General features: G+C 38.5%; 2 protein-coding genes across 4 annotated transcripts; one reads left to right on the plus strand and one right to left on the minus strand.

The window, feature by feature from the left end:
- Positions 1–135: 135 nt before the first annotated feature.
- LOC146682651 (G1/S-specific cyclin-E1-like) lies at positions 136–5,998 on the minus strand. The gene is made up of 12 exons (XM_085445811.1): positions 5,874–5,998; positions 4,730–4,758; positions 4,588–4,636; positions 4,449–4,481; positions 4,256–4,368; positions 3,418–3,556; positions 3,068–3,214; positions 2,521–2,616; positions 2,302–2,436; positions 2,059–2,170; positions 1,737–1,894; positions 136–479 (listed from the first exon to the last, which is right to left on the minus strand). Exons 1-12 carry the CDS (start codon positions 5,967–5,969, stop codon positions 351–353), a joined length of 1,236 nt encoding a protein of 411 aa, XP_085301937.1. The 5' UTR covers positions 5,970–5,998; the 3' UTR covers positions 136–350.
- A 2,698-nt stretch (positions 5,999–8,696) lies between these two features.
- On the plus strand, positions 8,697–20,639 carry LOC146682652 (T-cell differentiation antigen CD6-like). 3 transcript variants are annotated; one of them, XM_085446446.1, is made up of 13 exons: positions 8,697–8,837; positions 9,623–9,700; positions 11,508–11,789; positions 14,931–15,248; positions 15,536–15,850; positions 16,562–16,624; positions 16,769–16,912; positions 17,970–18,083; positions 18,261–18,383; positions 18,611–18,682; positions 19,599–19,772; positions 20,207–20,305; positions 20,386–20,639. In XM_085446446.1, exons 1-13 carry the CDS (start codon positions 8,786–8,788, stop codon positions 20,421–20,423), a joined length of 1,872 nt encoding a protein of 623 aa, XP_085302572.1. In that variant the 5' UTR covers positions 8,697–8,785; the 3' UTR covers positions 20,424–20,639. The 3 variants fall into 3 exon arrangements, with proteins under 3 accessions (XP_085302572.1, XP_085302571.1, XP_085302573.1); XM_085446445.1 differs by having other exon boundaries at positions 17,970–18,383; XM_085446447.1 differs by lacking the exon at positions 18,261–18,383.
- The last annotated feature ends 548 nt before the right edge of the window (positions 20,640–21,187 follow it).

Raw genomic sequence — 21,187 nt, forward strand, 5'->3', positions numbered from 1 at the left:
ACCTTAAAAGCCAAAAATGAGGGAAAACAAAAAGTGGCTAGAAGAAGAGTGGCCTTCAAATATCAGTTAACAGTTTAGATCTCCTACATCGTCTTTTAATGGATTGAATACGTCAAGAACTACTATTTGTGGTGAGGGGAAGATGCGGGGGTGGGTGGGGGTGACAACTATTCAACTCTAAACTAACAATAACTATTCTCACACTATGGCATACTAAGACTACGACACAATTTATTTTGATTCAGCATTCAACTCTGTCAGATCAGTCTGAGTTGGACATTTGCAGCCATCTCTGCAGGAAATCTGAGGAAAGTTTCAGATAGAACTGCAATCAGCACCTTCAGACTCTGTTAAACTTCATCTTCTGAAGACGTAAGTCCTTGCCCAGGTACGTAGATCCTCCCTCTGTACGAGGTGGCATCGAGCGGTTCCACATCATTTGTAGGAGAATTGCCTTTTATTGCCTTGTGAGCAACATCCTAAAAATTAACGGAAGCAATTTATTGACACTGTAAGGGTAACAACTTGGAATTCAAGTCTTTCATTTTTAGTCTTTTTTTTTTTTTTTTTTAAATTAAAATTAACATTTCATTTTAAACAGAATAAATATGCCGGGGGGGGGGGGGGGGAAGAAACCTTTAGAGTTTCATTCCCTTCTGCAAAATAAGACTTCTACAAATGAGCAGTTTCACGTGTGTCAGCTGGGAAAAATAAGTTGTTCAAATGTTCACTTTATACCAAAACTAAATATATTTTCTTAAAATCAAAGAAATGCTTTTACGTGAAATTGTGCATTCAGGGTTTCATTCTGCAATACAGAAACATGGTCCAGGGTTTGTTTGTTGTTGTTTTTTTATGGCTAATGTCAAAAGCTCTGCCATCTCCCCCAATGAAGTTTAAGAATGGCAAAGGAGTGACGACATCATTCAATAACTAAAAGGCTGCAGAATTATGGGTTCATACTAGCACAGTACTGTAAACGAGTGATCCATTTGAATTTCCGTCCACAGAAGTGGGCAACCAAATAGAATGATAGGCAACACTACTCACACAGATTCAAGTCAACCTCATCATTTCAAATTCCTCAGCATTGGCAGAGGTATGGTGTCTCATACCACTGCTCTTAGCTTTGACTTTGCATTCTTGTTTCTGGAACGGTTGTAAAAAACACAGCGTGTCAAACAAGAAGGCAAAGCAGTATGAATGTCATACTGCAGATCAAGGTTTTCGAAATACTCAGACCAGCCCACCTGGCATCAAACACGTCATGATCAAAGTCACTTAAAATAAAGCTTCTTCCTTATTCTGATGCTCAGTTCCAACTTCAGTAGGTCCTCTTGACCATGTCTAAATGCACAGAGTTTCTGCCATGTGATTGACCAATTGTACAAGGTTGACCACCAGTCGAGCAGATGTACCTACTGAAGTGGTCAGCGAATATAGATCATGTGTCAGAAGAGGAGTTATCCAATGCCAGTCCCTTTATTTATAGCTCTTAGTATGCCAGATGCAACACAGGTTGCCGCCATCACAAACTGCATTAAACCAGCTTCCATCTGTAAGCTCTATATAGCTTCTACAAACATTTCAAGTCTTAGGAGTTTGCTTTTGTATGGGTAAACAATCATTTTCCCGACTGCATTTTCTAGTCTGACTTCAACCTTAAATTATAAGGAAGACCACAGAGGGGGAAGAGAGAAAAAAAAAAAAAAGAAAAAAAAAAAAAAGACACTAACCAAAATGGACATGTAGTCCAAGTTTGCCTGGATGTTGTATTGGTCTTCTCTTCTTACTGTGGGAAACACTTTCTGTGTGACTGTGCCAAAGTCTTCCAGTGCATCCATAAAGGGGGCCAGCCAGTCAACACATGGCTGGAGGTGTTCTCTGGGCAGACCTAAACAGAGAAACCAAACATACAGACTGAATAACCTGACATGTTCAAGAGTTGAGCCTTCTCATTTTAAACATTAACTTCATTCTTCCTGTGTGTCAGGTGTAACACGTTTTCCCACATTTGTTAGTTATTTTACTTCTGTTTTTTAAGTCTCCAACTCTTACATGCAACTTTTTCTACCAGTCCCTGGTCCACGAAATAACACAGGACTGAGGCAGCCAATCCGCGATAAGGTATGTCCATCGAGTTCACGTCAAGGATGCACAGATCTAAAAGCTAAAACAAAAACACCTTGAGCAACTACACACAAGGTTAGCAAGGATATTTCACTTCTCTTGCAATACAGTCTTATTTGTAGATGTATTATAGAACTGTTGACTTAAATATAAGTGAACTCAAACACCTACATTTGCACTTCTCATGTAAGTATCTTTTGGAAACGGCTGCTCAAGCAGGTTTGCTTTTTCTTTCCTGAAGATCACCTGCAGGAGGAACTTCAGCCAGGTCAAAGCCGTTTCCGGACGAGTGTACCAGCGCAATGTCTGCAGAGCATACAAAAGCATATGGATTTATAAAATGCACAATGGAACAGGTGCATATGATGAATAGTGAGTTAAAAGTATTACCCTCAAAATGACCAACTCCATATGACGGAATTCTTCTACATGGTAGATCCCATGAGCCACACGTGACAGATGCAAGATCTTTAAAGGTTTAGATTCCTATAAAATAAATAAAACACCTTTAATCAACCAGGGGTTAAAGTGGGCAGGAACACCTTTCTAGTACCTTTAAATCAACCCAGTTAGTAGTTTCACACAAAGTCAAGCAAGTCAAATTTCAATCCTACATTTAAAATTTTTAATCTGATGTTACCCTTTCCTTTCACTCTGCTGTATTTGACAGCAGGCTATGGCTAATGGGTGGAAAGAAGCCACATAAGTATGAAGAATGCAGTCGAAGCGCAGTAAAGCCGAATTACAACAACAGTTCAGGTCTGCCACGCACAAGCAAGAGAGTCACCACTGGTTCCCACTTAAATGCACTTTAATCCCTGTTCGCACCATCAAGAAACCCACAGTGCAAATAAAAACATTGGAATAAGTAATAAGAATTTGTATTTTAGATTTAACACAAAAAGAAAAAAAAGAAACTACTAAACAGTAATTTTACCTCCATCTTTGATGCTATAAGAAGACATGTGAGCACAATGAGCTGCAGCACACCCAACTTAAGATTTCTCTCAACCAACAGAAAACGGTCAAAGTAGTCCTGTGCCAGGTAGAAAGTCTCCCTGTGAACAGCGTATGCCTCACACACCTGCAGGAACAATCATGAAAGTCCTATTAATGTGTCATTTAGATGAGACAGCTAATCTACACATTCTAATTTGGATTGATTTGCACTACTCACGACTGTATTCCAAGTAAATCATTTTTAGCTACAAACACTAAAAATAACATTCAATGCTGCTTTGATATTACTGAAAATTCTAATTTCAAAACAACAACAACAACAACAACCTTCATTAACCAGTAGAGGATGATCGATCTCATTCTGGGTGTTAACAGGGGCTGCCTCTCCCTGAAGCTCACGCTGCTGCGTCTGATGTTCCTCGGCGTGCCGATCATCTTCACCCACTCCTCATCGGAAGACTCACATCTGTAATATACAGTCAATTAAAGTTACAGCAGTAAGTGAAGAGAAAATGTAAATCCTTTAAAGGTTAATGGGGAAAAAAAAAAAAAAAAAAAAAAAAAAAAAGCATAAAGTTGATGCGAGACTTTGCTGCTTTTGAAGTTCTTTAACGTTACCTCGCACGGTCAAGCAGCAACCTCTGGAGGCTGCCAGTGCTACCCATCAGCCCACTAGTAGATACACCTAAGGTATCCGTTTGAAAATCCTATGCCAAAACCCTGTTCTAGTTATTGCATTCACAAACTACCCGCCTGGCAAGGTGATGCAAGCAATGTATCCATCAAGTTCCCAGTACTCCAAGTCCTTGGAATTTTCCAATTACCATCCCTAGTGACCAAAGCACACCATCAGCCTTTTATAGCTGAGGGGTAATAAAACTGCAATTTTGTTAAAATGTTATATTTTACAGAATATAAAAAACAAACAAAATCATCTTTACAGTGTAGTTTTATCAACTTGATAATGGAGTTAGCTTTGATGTGTGCTTAGACAGGCACTTTGAGCTGCCTGTCTTCTGCCAATGACTCATCACTGGTTTCAATGGAATTATCTGAATAATAAAAGTTTCCATGGATTATTTTGTCATGTTTAAAAATAACTAATCAGTCTAACAGAAAAGCATCAACAGCAGAAGATGTCAGGATAAGAAAAAAAAGAAAATACCCAAGGTAAGGGTGCAGCGAGAACAGCCGGCTTGAGGCAACTAAGGGAATCGATGCTGGCTGGACTGCATCCTGGAGAGGTGACCTCGGAGTGATCGTAATAAGCTTTCTGAGCTGAAATTAAAAAGAAAATCCACTCACATTTTATCAATGATCTGCCATTTGTTGACTCGTACTTCAAGAAGGTGACATACCCTTTGATGCAGTGTGTTCTCACTTTTTCTGTACTGCAGGATTAAAAAACAAAGTTATAAACTGTACAGAAGTGGCTGTAGAGAACCGTTTTATGCGACTTAAAGTCACAACCATGCTTTCAAATGATTTGTCTCTTACTTTTCGTCCCAGCCATGAAGTCTCCCTCTCTCTTCTCTTTAGGCGACGACTGCAAAGACACAAAACTGAACTCCGTACAGTCCGACAGTCCAATCACACCTCAAAATACAATAATAACGCAAATCCTCAAAAGTAGTCATACCGTCGTGCCATGGATTCTTCCAGTGTCATCTGAAGAAGAGATTAAAAAATGTCAGTGTCAATGGCAAACAAAGGTAGTTGACCTTCAGAGGTAAAATGGCAGATATTGTCCACAAGAGGCTGCACCTGCCTTACACTACAGAACAATGCTTTTATTTTTTGAAGTTAAATAAAGCGGCAGGCCTAAATAAAATGAGGTGGGGGGAAAAAAAAAAAAAAAAAAAAAAAAAAAAAAAAAAAAATCCAGCAAAAACCTGACAGATGCAGCTTTACTTTTAGCTGATCCATAGAGTTAACATCAGTGGCAACAGTGCATCTACAGCCATCCTTAAAACTCCATCATGGCTTGGGGCTGAATTTCAGACTTTGGTGTTTGGGATCTTGGCAAAATTAAAGGAATCAGATTTTTATCCACCGTTCAATATCATATGCAAGTCGAATGACTTTTCAGCATGACAGTGATCGGAAAACATCTTGATAGAGAAGAGAACAAAAAGAAGCTGGCATCCAAAGAAGCGCTTTGAATGTTCTTCAGGAAGCCTGCAGAACTATCCCTGAAGACTACTTGAAGAACTTAAAATAAAACTTGCTCAAGTGAATTCAGGCTGTCTTGAAGAATGAAGACTTCCAAGTATTAACTTTCAAACTGGCCAGAAGTGTTTTCCTTGTGCATACACTGTATTACCATGCATATTTGCAAAACATTGTTAAAAAATATAAAGAAATGAGGGGGGCTTAAGGGTTTTACACAGGATAATTGACCAGGTGCTTTGAATTGAACCCTAAACCACACTCTATCCCATGTACAGGTGTTAATTTATCTGTTGTGCTTCATGACATTAATCCAATCAGTGTGCACTTCATCGAAAGCTGCCATTTAAAATTCAAGGATGCAAACTTTGCTCACTTGTTTTTAAACGTCACTCAACCAAAGTGAGCTTTGTGGGTCGACAAGCAAGGGTGAGAATAGCCAAATCACCTGCTTAAAAAAAAAAGTTAAATAAAAATAACAATAACGAGTTACTTTAAGTATGTCCTTTGGCTCTACCGCGGCGTGCGAAGGCTACAGAAACGAGTGAGCGGTGTAAGTGAACCGCAGAGAGCGGAACTACTTTTACCCTTTAAAGTGACAGCTGCAAACTTACCGTCGTCTCGTCACTTGCCTCTGATGCCATTGCGCGTACGTTTACGACACGTGCATGTTGCGCATGCCTATAAATACTCCCAATCGGAGCAATCATGTTTTTTAATTAAAACATTTAAAACAAAGTTGACTACTTGCAACTGTTTACCTTACGTTTAAATTCACACTGCTTTGGCGTCAAACGCCTAACCACTGGAAGGAGAATAAACTACTGAATAAAATAATAAAATAAAATATATAAAGCATTACGATATAAGTGAGAATTTTTCTGCATTACAGTTAAACACAGTTCAGACTTTACTGTTTTAGAAAAACGTGAAAAAAAAAACCCCGCCAGCATCAAACTGGTTTCTTTTCTCTTTTTTTATGAGTTAAATGTATGTATGGCGGTGGGTGGAGCTACATATCAGAACAGCCAATAGGAGAAAGAGTTGAGTTGAGCGCGTGCTCCTGTAAGGGGGATGTAAACATTTTTTTTCTTCAAAACTTTATTAACGCCACAGCATTAAGTATATGGTAAGTAAAAGTTAACTAAAAGGAGGTCAAGTAAGTCAGAAAACATTACATTAATACATTCAACAATAGCGGTGTTGGCCGTCTGATTGGGATCTGGGATGCAGGGCCTCCTTGCTGCTGCGGAGCCTTGCACGACCGCTTGCCTCCACCCCGGGGGAAAGGGTAACATCTCCTGGGTCTAGGTGCCGCTTCTCCCTCCAGGGGCGAGGGAACCTGGGGTATAGAGTTTGTTTGGGGAGTGTGATTGTGTGTACAGTGTATGTCTATCCCTACGTTGGGTGAGTGCTGAGTATTTGTATATGTGTGCATGAGGGTGGGAATGCATGTTTGTGTTTATATGTCAGGTCGGATCTTACACTCCACCTCTCTGGGAACTCCCAGGCCCTCCAAAGGCCTATCTCCCCTCACCACACTCCCTGCCGGTAACTGATGCCCTCAGGGGTCAGTGCGTTGGTGGTTCTTGGTGTCCGGGGCTGGGCGCTCAGGTATGTACCAGCTCACTCCCGGTGACTACTTGGCGGGGCCTGGTGCCTGTTGCTCGGTCAGGCCTCTTCCGGGGCAAAGGGGGCCCTCGGGCCTCCGGCCTCTCGGCCTGCGCCTTAGTTCACTCTGGCACAGCTGGCTGCCAGCAGAGCCGGCGGGCACGCCACTGCAGCCCCCTCTGGCTTCTGTTCCGTGGCTACTGGGTGACCCCTCATCTGGGGCTCTCCTCAGCTCTTCCCAGGAGGGTGGCACGGATGCCCCTCCGGTGGTCCTTCTTGGGCTCTCGCACTCTGGGGCCTCTGGATGTCTGGGGCCTGGATCTCCTCTATGCCTGCTTCATGCCTTGGGGGAGGGGGCTATGGCTCTCTACATCCTCTAGCAGACCATTACATGGGGAAACCTTTTGAATACAAGCGCGCTGATCCGCACAGGTGTGCACACGGGTGTCCACTGTTCATAGACATAAACTATACCTTTATTGGCTGCTATTTCTAAGCACAACGTGCGCTGTCGGTCCTGCTTGCTACACAACAACATTCAACATTTCGTATTTACTGCTGTTTACACTTAGCTAGATTAATGTGATGGTGTTGTGTTTAGTATGTTGCTCTGTTTTTTTGTTGTTGCTTGTTTTCTCTTCTTTTTCTCTCAACAGGTGATCCAGGAGATTTTTTTCTTTTTTCCTCTTCTTTCTCTTTTTAAGTACCCTTTCTCACGGTCCCTCTTCCCTTCTGTTTTTCTTTTCCTTCATCTTTCTTTCTCCCTTTCCTATCCCTCAGTCATGTCTGTCCCGTCTGTAACAACTGAAAATATAATAAAATAAATAATAACAACAAAGGATCAAATTCGCAGATACGGCAAGGCCATGATGATTAATTTAGCAAAGTAAATCCACTGGGTATCCTTGTTGGTCTTCAGACAACAATTCTGACGGCTAAAGAACCAAATGGGACAGGCAAAAAACCCACCAACAACAACAACAACAAAAAAAACAACACTGCTAGAAAGTATCACATGCACTTACGGGAGGCTGCATTTCGTTGCCCTGTACCTGTGCATGTGCAATGACAATAAAGTTGAATTCTATTCTATTCTATTCTATTCTATTCTATTCATTAGGTAGAGTTTATTTGTTCGCCTTAAGTTTTCAAGACTTCGATTTTACAAGGTGCTGGAAACATTTCACAGAGATTTGGGTAGGCTGTGTTAAACACATCATTTGGGGTCCAAGTCTGCCATGAAAAAAAATCCACCACACCATTACACCAACCGTACTACATTGAACTGAATTATGTTGTTTTCATCCAACATATAAAACTAAACTTAACTGCAGAAACATGCAAATATAAATATATTTATTTTCTGTCGAGAGAAAATTCATACATCATAGACGTATTACTAAGAAATCACTGACATGTTTACATGTTTAACACAGAAAGGTCCAGCTCTCTTCCTGCTCTTAAGCCTTGTAAAACGCACAGAACTGCGATCTCTGCATTAAACTGTTAAATTAATTACCGTTATTATAGGAAACGAACCCACGAATTTCCTCAATACCTACAATAAAAAAGAAAAAAACCCAATTAGAGTCCATCCATCTATTCAAACAATTAAAAATGTAAAATAACAATAAAAATATTTTAAAAATAAATATTAGATATACATATATATACACATATATATAATCTGACAAAAGTTTGTACAGCTGTTTGTACAAAAGCTGAAGTACCACAAAGGCTTCACTTCCCTCTGCGAAGCAGCAACTAGGAAGTTTTGCAGGGTACCACCACGGGATCAACAGAGGAAACCACATTGACAGACTTACTCTATTTGAGCTAGACGTCTGAGTAGCTCCGGGGTTCGACTTTGAGCTGTACAGTGTAGAAGGTATTTCTCTCTCTCTCTCTCAACAGAATGAAGCTGCTGAAATTCATCTTAATCATCCACGTGAACTTTTTTTGTCAAGGTACTGTTTACAGTTTTTTATTTATTTAATGCTTTGTTCTCACAAACAGAGTAGAACTTTTGTGAAATCAGCGTAAAATGAAATGATACTATTATCTATCCCTTGTGTTATTTAAAATATATATTAACTGGTCTCATGTACATACAGACTGTTATCTCAAATGTTACGTAAAAGACATGAAGTCAGTGCTGTTGGTAAAGTAAAACGATATAGACCCTGTTTGCTATTTTGTTGCTGTTGTTATAAAACTGTTGTTAACTTGACAGTTTATTGATAAATACTTTAGCTTATTTATGTCAGAACATGTCAGATCCTAAATTTGTCTTTGTAGAGAACCTTTCCTTGGAAAAATAGACTGAAAATAACATGATCGGTATGAAGATGAAAAGCAAATCTCGATATTTCATGTATATTTTCGTTTTTTGTACATATTTCCAATTTTTGTACCGTATTATTTAGCCTTTATTTAAACTTTCCACATGTACTTTAGTGCAACGAGCACGCCACGCTATTTTAAACCTTCAATTTAGGTGCTTGGGCAGGAAACATTAAATGAAAATCAGAACTGAAGTCTCTTAGAAAAGTAAGTGAAAAATGTGGAGGAGAGATTAGTTGTAGTTTCCTATCAAACACTTCAGTATAATTGCTCAGAAAACGGTGACACATCGTTTAGCTGTTACTCTTTGCAGTACATGTGGTTTAAAAGCATAGTTTGATTAGCTTTCCAACTAGATGCTCACTCTGTTTCTGATTCCTAAAGAGTTTTTTTCCTTTCTTGATTTCAGCTTTGAAAAATGCAACCACTGAAAACGACCCGTCTGATATCCGTGTGAGTGGAAAGGGAAATAACACAAAAATCAGCAGTAAGTGGGATCTTCCCTTTCTGTTTTCCGCATAGTTCACTTTTGTACAAAAACACCGTTATACCAGAATTTTTTGTCCAGAATCAGGATAAGCACTCTACTCAGAGGCAGTATAAATGTTTCATCAGCACAGGAAGTGGGGGTGACCTGCTTGTAAAACCCATCTTGGTGAATTTTGCAGGTGCAAATCAAACAGTGAGCTGAGAACACACACTCCCACGCTAACTCGGCTTTGCCTTGCAAGCACAGTTTCTTGCTGTTTTGTGTCTGTGTGTGGCTTTTAGTTCAGCTGCATCCTGAAAAACACATTTTTGCCCCAAAAATACTTTAGTGCATACAATTTACATTCACAAGGATTCAAAACAAAAGTAGAAGCTGTAATGGTGCTAAAAAATACTGGAATGTCTGATGAAAAAATAGGGATTAAAAATTAATAAACATATAAACCATGTTAAAAGTAAAATGGTAAAATATATAAACAGGACTATTTTTAAGGGATTTTCGTATTGCTTGTACTGTAGACAGAACACATACACGCAGGAAATGTGTGGCCAGGGACTTTCAAGATGCACCAGGGTGCATCTTAAAAGAAGGGTCTCAGGTGGCCAGAAATACAGCGTGTTAGCATAGCTAAAGGTTGTGAGGTTAATCTCAGCACTTTGATAGTTGGTGTGCGGCGCCAACGTGTAAAGATTGCAAAGACGTATGCACAACCACAATCCTGCACAGAGATAAAAGGAGGAACACGCTTGAGTTCTTTTCTCAAGGGAAATGTGGCACTTAAATCTACAATTAAAAAAATTGACAGCTAAAGAAAAATAGCCCCAGTGGAAGCATTCTCTGTAAAGTCATAGTGTAAAACTGGCAAAGTCGATCAGATATTGTGAAGGTTGTTAAAAATGTTTGTCACAAAGGACACATTTAGATGAAGACCATACGAGATGTCACATTTCAAAAAGACAAAAAGTAAAAGCGAGATGTTAGTTTTAAAGAGGTGCAAGATTCAGTTTAGTGGCTTTTAATGTTGTCGAAATGATTGCGTTCATGTGTCAACCACACCAACGTGTCCCAGAAAAAACCTCAGTTCTTGCTCAAGTAACCACTCGATTAGTGAGTGGTTAGATGTGTCTGTAGTGGTGTTATAAGTAACATGTTATATCATGGTCACTTTAGCTAGGACAAAGAGCACTAAAAACAGCAAAGCCAAAAAATGTGGAAAAATAACTAATATAGAGTTTTTGTTTTGATATTTTAGAAGGTCTTTTCCTTTGGTCTCATACTTTGCCATAAACTGAAGTAATGTTGTTTTATTTATTTATTTTTTAAACAGATTCTGTGGCAGGTTAAATGTACTGTAGACTAAATTGGACCTGTTGTCCCTCTTGCTATTTTCTGTTATATGTATGCTGTTAATGGTGGATAGTCATATTAAACAGGGTTTTGAATAATGAGGTCAGCAGGTTTACATGCGAGACAAGGCCAGGTCTTCTATGTGATGTCAGAGAGAACAAATAGTGTTAATATGATCACTTAGATACATCAGCCTCTCTCACTCCCTGTTCCAACATTTTATTACTAATGGTAGAGCCAATAAGAAGAAACTTGGCTTGAAGCTAAAACACCTTGTTTCAGATGTGGAGTAATCTGTGTGATCTTTGTCCCTTTTCATCTGTGTTAACTCAAATTAAATAATTGTCAGACACAGACAACCTGAAGAAAAAATGTGTTTTTTTGCAGTGTGCTATCATGGTTGTTTTAATGAAATTACAAAAAAATTGCTCTAATTCTTATTTCTGTGTGTCCTCAGATGACCCTTATGTCTACTCTCTTGGTAGAAAATGCAAGTGGACACTCAGGTTGCCTAGGAACAGGAGCAGTGACATAATGGCGCTCACAAATGACTCTGTGAATGGGTTGTCTGAACAGATCTGTCAGGATCTTAAATGCGGCAGCGTCCATTCTATTAATAAAACCAGCTCACCAGGCAACATCACCTGCTTTCAAAACTGTTCATACCAACACGGACGTTTGGAGAACTGTTCACTGAGTGTTGGAAGTTCCTGCAGTGTGATCCATGAAGTGGTTTGTGGTAAGACTTTTCTTTAATGTCAGCAATCAGAAAAATCTAATCAGTTATATAAATTTTAATATATATAGACGCTGTTTTAGTTTACATGAAATTTCCGGTTCTGTCCTCATTGACTCAACCTTCACAGTTGTAAAGCATCAATCAGCGAATATTAAATTGTTCTGCATTCAAGATGGATGTAGCCAATCAGGATGCTAACATATTCACACAGATTTCACACACCATCTGGACTTTCGTTTCATCTGACAGCGAACGGAGTGTTCAGACTAAAACTTATGTAACTAAATATCAAGGAAACTAGATACAGTTGAGGTCAGATGTTTGTTACCATGGACACCTCAAATAGGTGCCTTTGTAGCCATTAGCAAGCCTCTGGTATAACTGTGGCTGGATATTTGACCACTCTTCTCGGCAGAAATGGTAGAGTTAATTTAAATTGGTTGGTTTTCTGGGCATACTTTCAAACATAGTCCATAATTTTTAAAAGGGTTGAGGTCAGGGCTTTTGCAAGGCTGCTGGAGAAGCTTCATGTTAGCCTGCTTAATCTATTTATAAAAACCAGTTGTGTGTTTAGGATTATCTACAAATTTAATCCTGAAGCTGAACTAATTAGCCTCTGAGGGTAAGAGTTTGGTTCTTCTTCCAGATTGTGGCAAAACGGTGACATAAACAAATAACTTGGACAGACCTACAATTGTTTGAACTGATGATCTTGGAATCTGCAGTTTTTGTGTGGATTAAAGAAAATCCAAAATAAACTCAAACTTGTTTTTTAAAGTCATAAAGAACAGTTCAAAATAATCATTAAAAGACTCAAATTACCATAAAATTCATATTCATGATGGATGCATGTGAGAGTCTGACCACAACTGTGTATATTAGACTATCACAGTAACTATAAGAAGAAAACTGGATTTTTTTTGGTTGATTTCACGTGGAGGCACATGTTTCTTCGGAGCATGAGGAGACAAACGGAGCTCTCCAGTCATTTTTTCTACTTTTCTTCTACTTACTGAAATATTATCTTGTTATGCCACTGAATAAATACTAACTAATACAAACACTGAGACACAGTTATTAATATTATTAGCAACAAATATTACTATGTAGACAATGCGGTCTACATAGCAAGAAGCTTGATAACTGGAATTGCATAGAAGTGTACTGTGTTACTGCAAGGCTGGATTTGCAGTAGGAGGATTAAAGATATTTTGCTGTTAAATATTTCAGACAAGCAGGACTTTTTGCATTTGTTGAGGAATTTGCTCTTGCTGCTGTGAGATATCAGTTTGGTTGTTTTTGAGATAACATCAAGAATTCTGAGCATCATGTCAGATATAAATCTGAGCGTTTAGAAAGAACTGAACTTCTTTGTCATAACTCTGACTTTGATGTTGAACACTACCGACGAAAAAAAACTGTCATTCTCGGAAAAATATTTACATTCATGATTTCTGGGGGCACCATGACCTGTCCCTGGGGCAGTAACCTGCCATTGTACCCTAACAGATCTGTGGGAGGAAACTAGAGCACCTGAAGAAAAACAAAGATTAGGCGAGGTTTGAAACCAGAAGGTTTTTTTCTCACACGCCAAATTTCCAAAACCGACATAGAACGAAACTCCTCGGAACGTATGAAATGCTTTTCATTTAACCTAAACACATAAACAGGAAAACCTCAAAATCTAAAAATGGAAGGAATATTTTATCAATTTTTTTATCAATATTTTTTTTAAAAGAAAGGGAATTGTCATGTATTTTAATATAATACACACACACACACACACACACACACACACACACACACACACACACACACACACACACACACACATTTTATGGACCATCAATTCAAAAACAGGCGATGAACAGTCTGAGATATCTTAAAAATAACTGAGGACTATTGTTGTGTTTATCTGAATTTGAGGAGTGTGACCGCATGTCATACATGCCCTTTCCTGTCTATAAATGACTTCCTGCCCTACGCGCTGGTTTATTCTCACCTCCTCTTGTCTGTACAGAAGTCGTGAAGCCATCACTAATTCTCACTGAAACCTTTCCCAATATGCAGCAGCAGGTTTATCTGCTCTGTCCGTCATCGTCTTTAAGCAAACACTGGTTAATCATGTTTGAGGTGTGGAAGCTGGTAGGGAAACATTATGTGTTAATATTACAGATCACAGTGGCTCTACCAAAGTACTAAACCTTTACATGTAGAGTTTTTGGAACTGAGCAACTACAATATTTTACTTTTATAATTTATAACATATAGCTGAGATCTAGAAATATATTTTAACTCTCAGTCTCCATCTAACTTGGAACAGCAGAGTGTTTTATTGAAAAACAAAAAAATAAAAAATGTTTTTAGCAAACATGAAGTGACCCGTTGCTTAGTGAAATCCTGCTATGAAGCCTCAAGTATCATGTTTTCAGACTGAATGTGATGAGCGACCTCACTGTGAAATCTCTACACCCTGGTTATTCCTCCCTTCTAATTATAAGTTAAAAAATGACTCCAACACAAAACAAGTCATTGAGCCTGTAAAGCAATCTGAAAAGGGTTAACTGAGGTCACAGAGGAAGGCAACCCAGGAGATTTGCCCCCTGCTGGATGTTAAAAATAATGCAGGTTTAACACACTTCCAGGATGTCTTTCAGTCCCTTAGACTGTCTATAACTGAATCAAAAGGACAGAAATTGATCCTTATCATACCCCTGTTACTGACCCACAGTCACTCAGTGGGTTTAACTAATTAACCTCATGTTAATTGGTTAAGTGATTGCCTGCTTGTTTATTATCCAAAATTTAAGAAGCAAAAATATGCAACCTTGTGTGTTTCCCTGACAGTGACTCTGAATTAGCCTCAGGCAAAAATAACTGAGCACTAACCTTTAGATGTAAGGATTTAAGAACCAAAAAAATCATAAAGAGCTGTGATTTTTAAGCAATGAGAATTCATAGTGGAAGAGATTTCTAAGTATTTGATTGGTGACTGTCAGATCTGACTGTAATAATTTCAGTTAACACTATCAGGTCATAAGATTTACATCTTGATCACCAGACTGTGCTGTTAGGTTAATTATTTGCACGAGTATTAATGATGAGTAATGCACAATAATAATGACAGGGTGTCATCCTCAGAACACCAGCTTGTGCGACTGGCAGGAGGGACAGACCGCTGTGGTGGACGAGTGGAAGTATGGGAAAATGGGCAGTGGGGCACCGTGTGTGACGACCACTGGGACCTGAATGATGCTCATGTGGTGTGCGCCCAGCTCGGCTGCGGTTACGCTCTCAATGTGACGGGCCAGGCCGGCTTATTTCCCCCGGGGAAAGGACCCATCTACCTGGACGATCTGAACTGTACGGGCAACGAGGAGAACCTGTGGAGCTGCCCGGCTACACAGGAGGAGGATCAAGACTGTGGACACAAAGAAGACGCTGGTGTCGTGTGTTCAGGTCTAGTTCAAAAAAGTTTATTTATACATGCAGAAATCAGAAAATGTAAATTTTAATGTTATTAACAAAACAACTCTGAATGTGAACATTTATTCTTGGGGCATCTCTGTTCATGCATTTTTGAGAATGAGGTTAATTATGTATGTCATATGTTAAAAAAAAAATCAAAGTCATTATCCTTAGCGCTGGTTTATCACCAGCTGATTTACTTGCATTATTTTTTGGGGAATGTTTTATGCCATTTTGCTCCAGTAGTTTTACTCCTTGTGACATCTGTGTCTCTGCAGAGATGCGAGGCCTCAGACTGACTGGAGGTATGGACCGCTGCTCTGGTAAACTGGAGGTGCATCGTAACGGCAGCTGGTGGTTCGTGTGTAATAACTGCTGGAATGAGATGATGGCTTCCATTGTGTGCTCCATGCTGGGCTGTGGCGATAAGGTGGAAAAGTACACCCAGTTTAATCCTCCTCTCACCCACAACAACGGCACGCTGTTTTACTATAAATGCAAATCACAAGATCAGAGTCTGTGGGAGTGCAAGGAATACATAAATCATCGATTCCTGTGTAAAGACTCAAAAGCTTCTGGTGTCATTTGTGAAGGTAAGGGAAACAGTTTGGTGTTTTTATTTGTTATATACTTGTTAAACAAACAACACTCAAACAAAACAGGAGGAATCAATGAGTGCGAATTTTATTAATTTATTTATTCATTAGCAACTCTTTGAAAAGGACTTCTTTGCACATATTAAAGGGATCAGATATTCAGGATAAAAACAAACATCTGGATTAAATGTTTAATACATTTTAAGGTGGAATTTTGTTAAGACACTCAAATTTTTTAAAAATACATTTCCCCACCCCACCTGGTTGCAGCAGATGGCTGCCGCCTTTTGAGCCTGGTTCTGTCAGAAGTTTCCTTCCCACTGTCAGGAAAGAAACTTCAGGGGTGATTGTCAGAATTTTCTCTGTTGGGTCTTTATCAAACAATATAATGCGCTTTGAGGTGACAGTTGCTATGATTTGGAGCTATATAAATAAAATTGAATTGAAATTTTATTGTAATTAACCAACGTATTTCTGTCTGTGACTTAAATAATTACATGTTTGAAGTGCTTTTATTCGTGTGCCTACACATTTATTTATTCATTTAACAGTTGTTGATTGCAGTGAGTCGTCCTCTGAGGAGTTTCTGTTCAATAGTTACGGAATCACATAAAATGTCGTCGTAGCATAAATAAAATTCACATCCAGGTGAAACCAGGTGACCAGATTTCTCCGTTTTGTTGAACAGATTATATTTTTGTTCTGCAGGTTCTCTGGGGTTTCCTAACGCTACCACGGTTAATCCAACTGTAACACCTCAATGGACAACTGGTAAATATTTACAGTTTTATTTTATGAAAAAGTACTTAAATTATTCTTTGAAGTATTATTCTCAGTACCAGTTTCTTAAACGTCGCAGTTAGTCTTGATCAATAATCAGAAAGTGAAGTATTTGTTTCTTCTCTGTGCATCCAGCCAATGGAACCACAGCCGCTGTTGCTGCTGCAGATTTGGCTTTTGTGTCTCTGCCGCTTCTCTCCACCATCTCTCTGTCCATCCTGCTCCTCGTGATTGTCATCACAAACACGGTGCTCTGCTGCCATTACAGGAGAAAACACGGTTTGTTCAGATTTTATTAGATAAATAGATTATATTTTATTGTCCTTTTTTTATTTTAAGTAATTTTAGTGATTATTTTAGGTTATATTGTCTGTAATGATGGAAATACTAACATTCAGTTTATTTTGACAGTTTTCATTAAAAATCTCTTCCATCAGTTTTTAAAAATATGCTTATTTTCCCAAACAAATCATATTACTTTATAGAAATGTTTTTATTTTCATAGGTAGATGTTTAACATTTTATATTTCACTTTATGAAATCAATAAGGGTGAAACATGCTGCACAGCTCCTATTTATTCTAACAGTGTAATGTTTTTTTTAGTTAGAATCTGTTTTAGTACAGACAGGAAACAGGTGGATATAAACAGATAAAAGATGACGCATTATACCGCCAAAAAATAACCTTAATTTAAAATTAAACCCCCATAATAAGATACGTTCAAAAAAACAACAACATCTAGAATATTTTCATGACACCCAGCTTGTCCACAACATTTAGGAAGTAATGGGAGAGGTCAAATTCCTAAAAGAGGTACAAATTAATTTAATGTACTAGATTGTGAAAGAGTTGCAGGCTTACCTTGACTTTGAAAGAAATTAATCTGAAGTTAGTAGGATGAAGAAAGCACACATTTAAAAATATGTTTTACCCAGCTTCTTCCTAACACGAGGAGATGACATTAGTAGAACACTAAGAAGGTAGCATATATTATTTTGGATTTCATTATCAACATTTCTAACCATTTTCTACTGCAAATCCAAGGCACTTTAAAGCCATACACTCACTGTAAATCGCTCAAAAAGTAAGGCCTTAAGATAAGAAACATTCATGGGCTTCCTAGAATCTGAAATTTTTATAATTTTAAGATGCTGCGTTATAAAAGTGCAGAATACAGAAATTAGTACTCTGACATTATACAGCAAAATGTTAAAGAAAATCTAAATATTTCAATACATTAAAGTTTGAACTATTTAATCTGTTTTATTAAGTTGCGTTGCGGGGCCTCTAAATGTCATACGCTAATGACCCAAGTCTTGTTTTACATGTGCACAGCTTTCTTACTCCAGCAGACGCGCAGCAGCCCACGAGCTCCATCTGGTCAAAGCAACAACTATCACGAGGCTGTTAATCTCATCAAAGTCACCGCCAACCCGGCGGAGACTGATGGTCAGTGGTCGAACAATTCAACATGTCGAACACTAACACAGCTTTTTTCTTTCTTTAACCCCGCAGGCATATCTATCTGTCGATTTATCTATTTAATAGACATGCACGGTAGTGAGGAAGTTGCAGATTTCATCTCATCAAATCGTTTAATCTTTTTTGTGTGTTTGTCTCAAAAAGTCCCCTCCAATCCCAGGCTTCTTTGGACCCAGCTTAGTAGTGCTGACAGCACGTCAGTAGATACAGACTATGAGCAGTATGACCCAAGCATTGACCCGTCTGTCAGTTTATCCACCTTTCGGAGTGAGCCACGTTCTTTTATTTTTCCTCTGCATTTATGTGTCGTTTCTCAGCCGTTGCTTCTTTGTCTCACACTGTTTCTGCATTTTGCGGTTGAAGCTGCTCTGTCTATCTGCATGTTTGTGTGTGTGTGTGTGTGAGCAGATCATGCTGTTTTGCACTGAATGTTTGCAGGATGCTCTGTAAAATATTGCATTGTGTGCATCGTGTCACTTTTTTTTAAAATCTAGATTCTCAGCGATACAGAACAGACGTTAATCCTTTGATGAGGCCTTCAGGTCTTGAGAGCCTTTGTGAAGAAGGTGAGTCACAGTTCGTTTGCAAAGTTGTAACACTTTGCAAAACTCAAGCAAAATGCATCATTCCCATTAGAAACTACTGCTGTGACAACAATCTGTAAATGGAAGAGGAACACTGACTTTCACTTTTAACCAAAAACAAGACACAGAAAACATAAAGAACAAACAATAGGTACAAAATAATCATCATCATGATAAATCTTTATTTCAGACTCATGGTCTATAAAAAATCAAATCACATAAAACACAAGAAACAAAATAAAAAGATAAAATACACATTCCCACAAATCAGATTCCCACATGACAGTTATACAAGTGTCCTGAAAACTTAAAGGTCCACAACGATGCAATTATCCAAAGAAATCTATACACAAGATTTCTTTCTAAAAATTGACCTGTATTGACATTAGAGGCTACAAACATCACATTTACCCTGAGACAACCTGGTTTCTTCAGTGATAACCTTGTAGGGTCATTAAAAGTTACGTGAAGTTTCTGCTTTTCTGTAGTTCATCCAGTGTGCCGTATACAGCGGATGAACAGTGTACCCTAAAGATGCAAACTGTACAGTCATGCGTAACAGGATGTTTGCTTGTGCATAGATCAGCGTGCATTATCTATAAATATCATCACCATCATTTGTTCTGTCATAAGTTGCGCAAGATATTTGACCCAATTACAGAGGAGGTTATTATTTCACAGTTTAAAGCGAGCAAATCATAACAGCACGAGGTCATCCACATATAACTCTGTTAGGACTAAATTAAATATCTTGTTTCTAAATGGATGTAAATGCAGGACATCTTTTTTTATGTGTTCCTTAGAAAAAACCCCAATAAGAAATCACACGTACAGACAATTCTTGTTTGTGTCCCAGCTGTGCTACAAAATTTCTCCATTTTGTGTTTTATTTTTTAAGGTCCGCAGCCCTCAAATACAATGACAGGAGCCTTTCCAAGCTGTAACGGTGCCTCGACATATCCTCAGTACGCCAGAGTGTCAAAGATCTCAGTGGACTCCTTTGAGTCGTCCAGCACCTCCTCCGGGGAATGCTATGAAAACTTGCCCAAAGATTACGTCAACGTGACGCCTGGTGAGTTCGCTTCACTCCCCTCAGTCCTTTTTTCTACCAAATAAATATTGTGGAATATGCTTATTTGTTTCCTTGTTGGGTGCTGGATGAGGATGAACGTGGTCATGCCTGTAGGTCAGCTTATTTTCTCAACTTTTCTCCTTCCCTCTTCCAGATAGACTCCATGTTTTTTTTTTAATTCAGTTTTTGAGATACTTAGGGAAAGTGTTGTAGTTTACATGTTATAAAAATAAAAAAAAGTCCTGGGATTATTCTAGCTTTAAAAAAAATAAAAAAAATATTGTTGTGTGATATAAAATTCAAGAAAGAAGAAGAAAGGCTGATAGTCACGTTTCAGTTTGTCGAGGGTAAATAAATAAAAGATGTAAGTCCATCTCAGACTGTCTGAAATACTTTTTTATTCAATTAAAACTGAAAAGCTTTTGCCGTTTCAGATCCTCTACCATTGGAGTCGTTTGTTGGTCCTTCTGATGCTTCAAAATTCTCATATGGTCCTCTTCACTCTGGACAAACCTCAAACATGCAGAATTCAGGTAAATCTCAAACAGACGTGCAGCTGTGGAGGAATAAAATGTAAAACATTTACTAATCTCTCTGAATGTTTGATGATCAGATGACGACGAACTCTACTCGCCTGTGAGCCCCGACTGAAACTCTGTGTCTGAGGATGACTGCACAGCAAACTGAGGGTGTGGGAAAGTGTGAGAAGAAGAAGTCGTTTTCGTAAAGGAAAGACATCCTGTAAGATCAAGAAAATGTAAGACGCTTACAGCGATCAATGCTGGGATGTTCAATGTGATTGATTAGCTTTTTAAAGCGAGTTTTATTTTTGTACACAAATGCAAAGCAAAGGCTGGAAGTCTGGAAGGCACAAAATGAACATGTGTTCTGTGAATGTAGCAGAAGGAACTGTAATATAGAAACAGATGACGCGGCACACTTATCCTACAGTTAACCATATCCATACCAGTTGTAATGGTCTCTCCCTGTGACCTATGAGCATGATCTCATCCCTGTTGAACTCCTATGGCAGATTATGGTTTGACATGTTAGACATTGCCTTTAAAATAATTAAAAAGCCATATTAGATTTAAAAAATAAAATAAAATAAAGCCCTCCTACAGCAGCACAACACCACACTGAGACACTTTACTCTGGGTTTTCTTTGAAATTGTCACCTGTCTGTGTCTGTTTTGTGTTGTTTATTAAAAGATTTGTAATATTACAATGTATTAAGTTAATACATGTTTGGCACATTTATTTCTTTGGATGTAGACACGAAAATCTTCTGAGCACCAGCATAATTTCAACAACTGTTATGAGCACAACATAGCCAAAAATATGTGGACATCCAAACATTACCCAAATAATTTTCTTGTAAAAAAACCACAAACCTTAATGTCTGTGAAGGTTCT

Source organism: Copadichromis virginalis, linkage group LG22 (genome assembly GCF_057382275.1).
Source record: "Copadichromis virginalis isolate Kocher_CV1m ecotype Utaka linkage group LG22, C_Virginalis_male_GT1.1, whole genome shotgun sequence".
NCBI classification, from domain to species: Eukaryota; Metazoa; Chordata; class Actinopteri; order Cichliformes; family Cichlidae; genus Copadichromis; species Copadichromis virginalis.

Excerpts from the sequence above, each read along its gene's own strand:
- LOC146682652 (XM_085446445.1), top strand. The coding sequence starts at position 8,786 with ATGAAGCTGCTGAAATTCATCTTAATCATCCACGTGAACTTTTTTTGT. Across the intron at positions 8,838-9,622 it reads CGTGAACTTTTTTTGTCAAG|CTTTGAAAAATGCAACCACT; the intron begins GTACTGTTTACA and ends TCTTGATTTCAG. Across the intron at positions 15,851-16,561 it reads TTCTGGTGTCATTTGTGAAG|GTTCTCTGGGGTTTCCTAAC; the intron begins GTAAGGGAAACA and ends TTTGTTCTGCAG.
- LOC146682651 (XM_085445811.1), bottom strand. The coding sequence starts at position 5,969 with ATGATTGCTCCGATTGGGAGTATTTATAGGCATGCGCAACATGCACGT. Across the intron at positions 3,557-4,255 it reads TCGCTGCACCCTTACCTTGG|ATGTGAGTCTTCCGATGAGG; the intron begins GTATTTTCTTTT and ends TGTATATTACAG. Across the intron at positions 480-1,736 it reads TGGACTACATGTCCATTTTG|GATGTTGCTCACAAGGCAAT; the intron begins GTTAGTGTCTTT and ends GTTAATTTTTAG.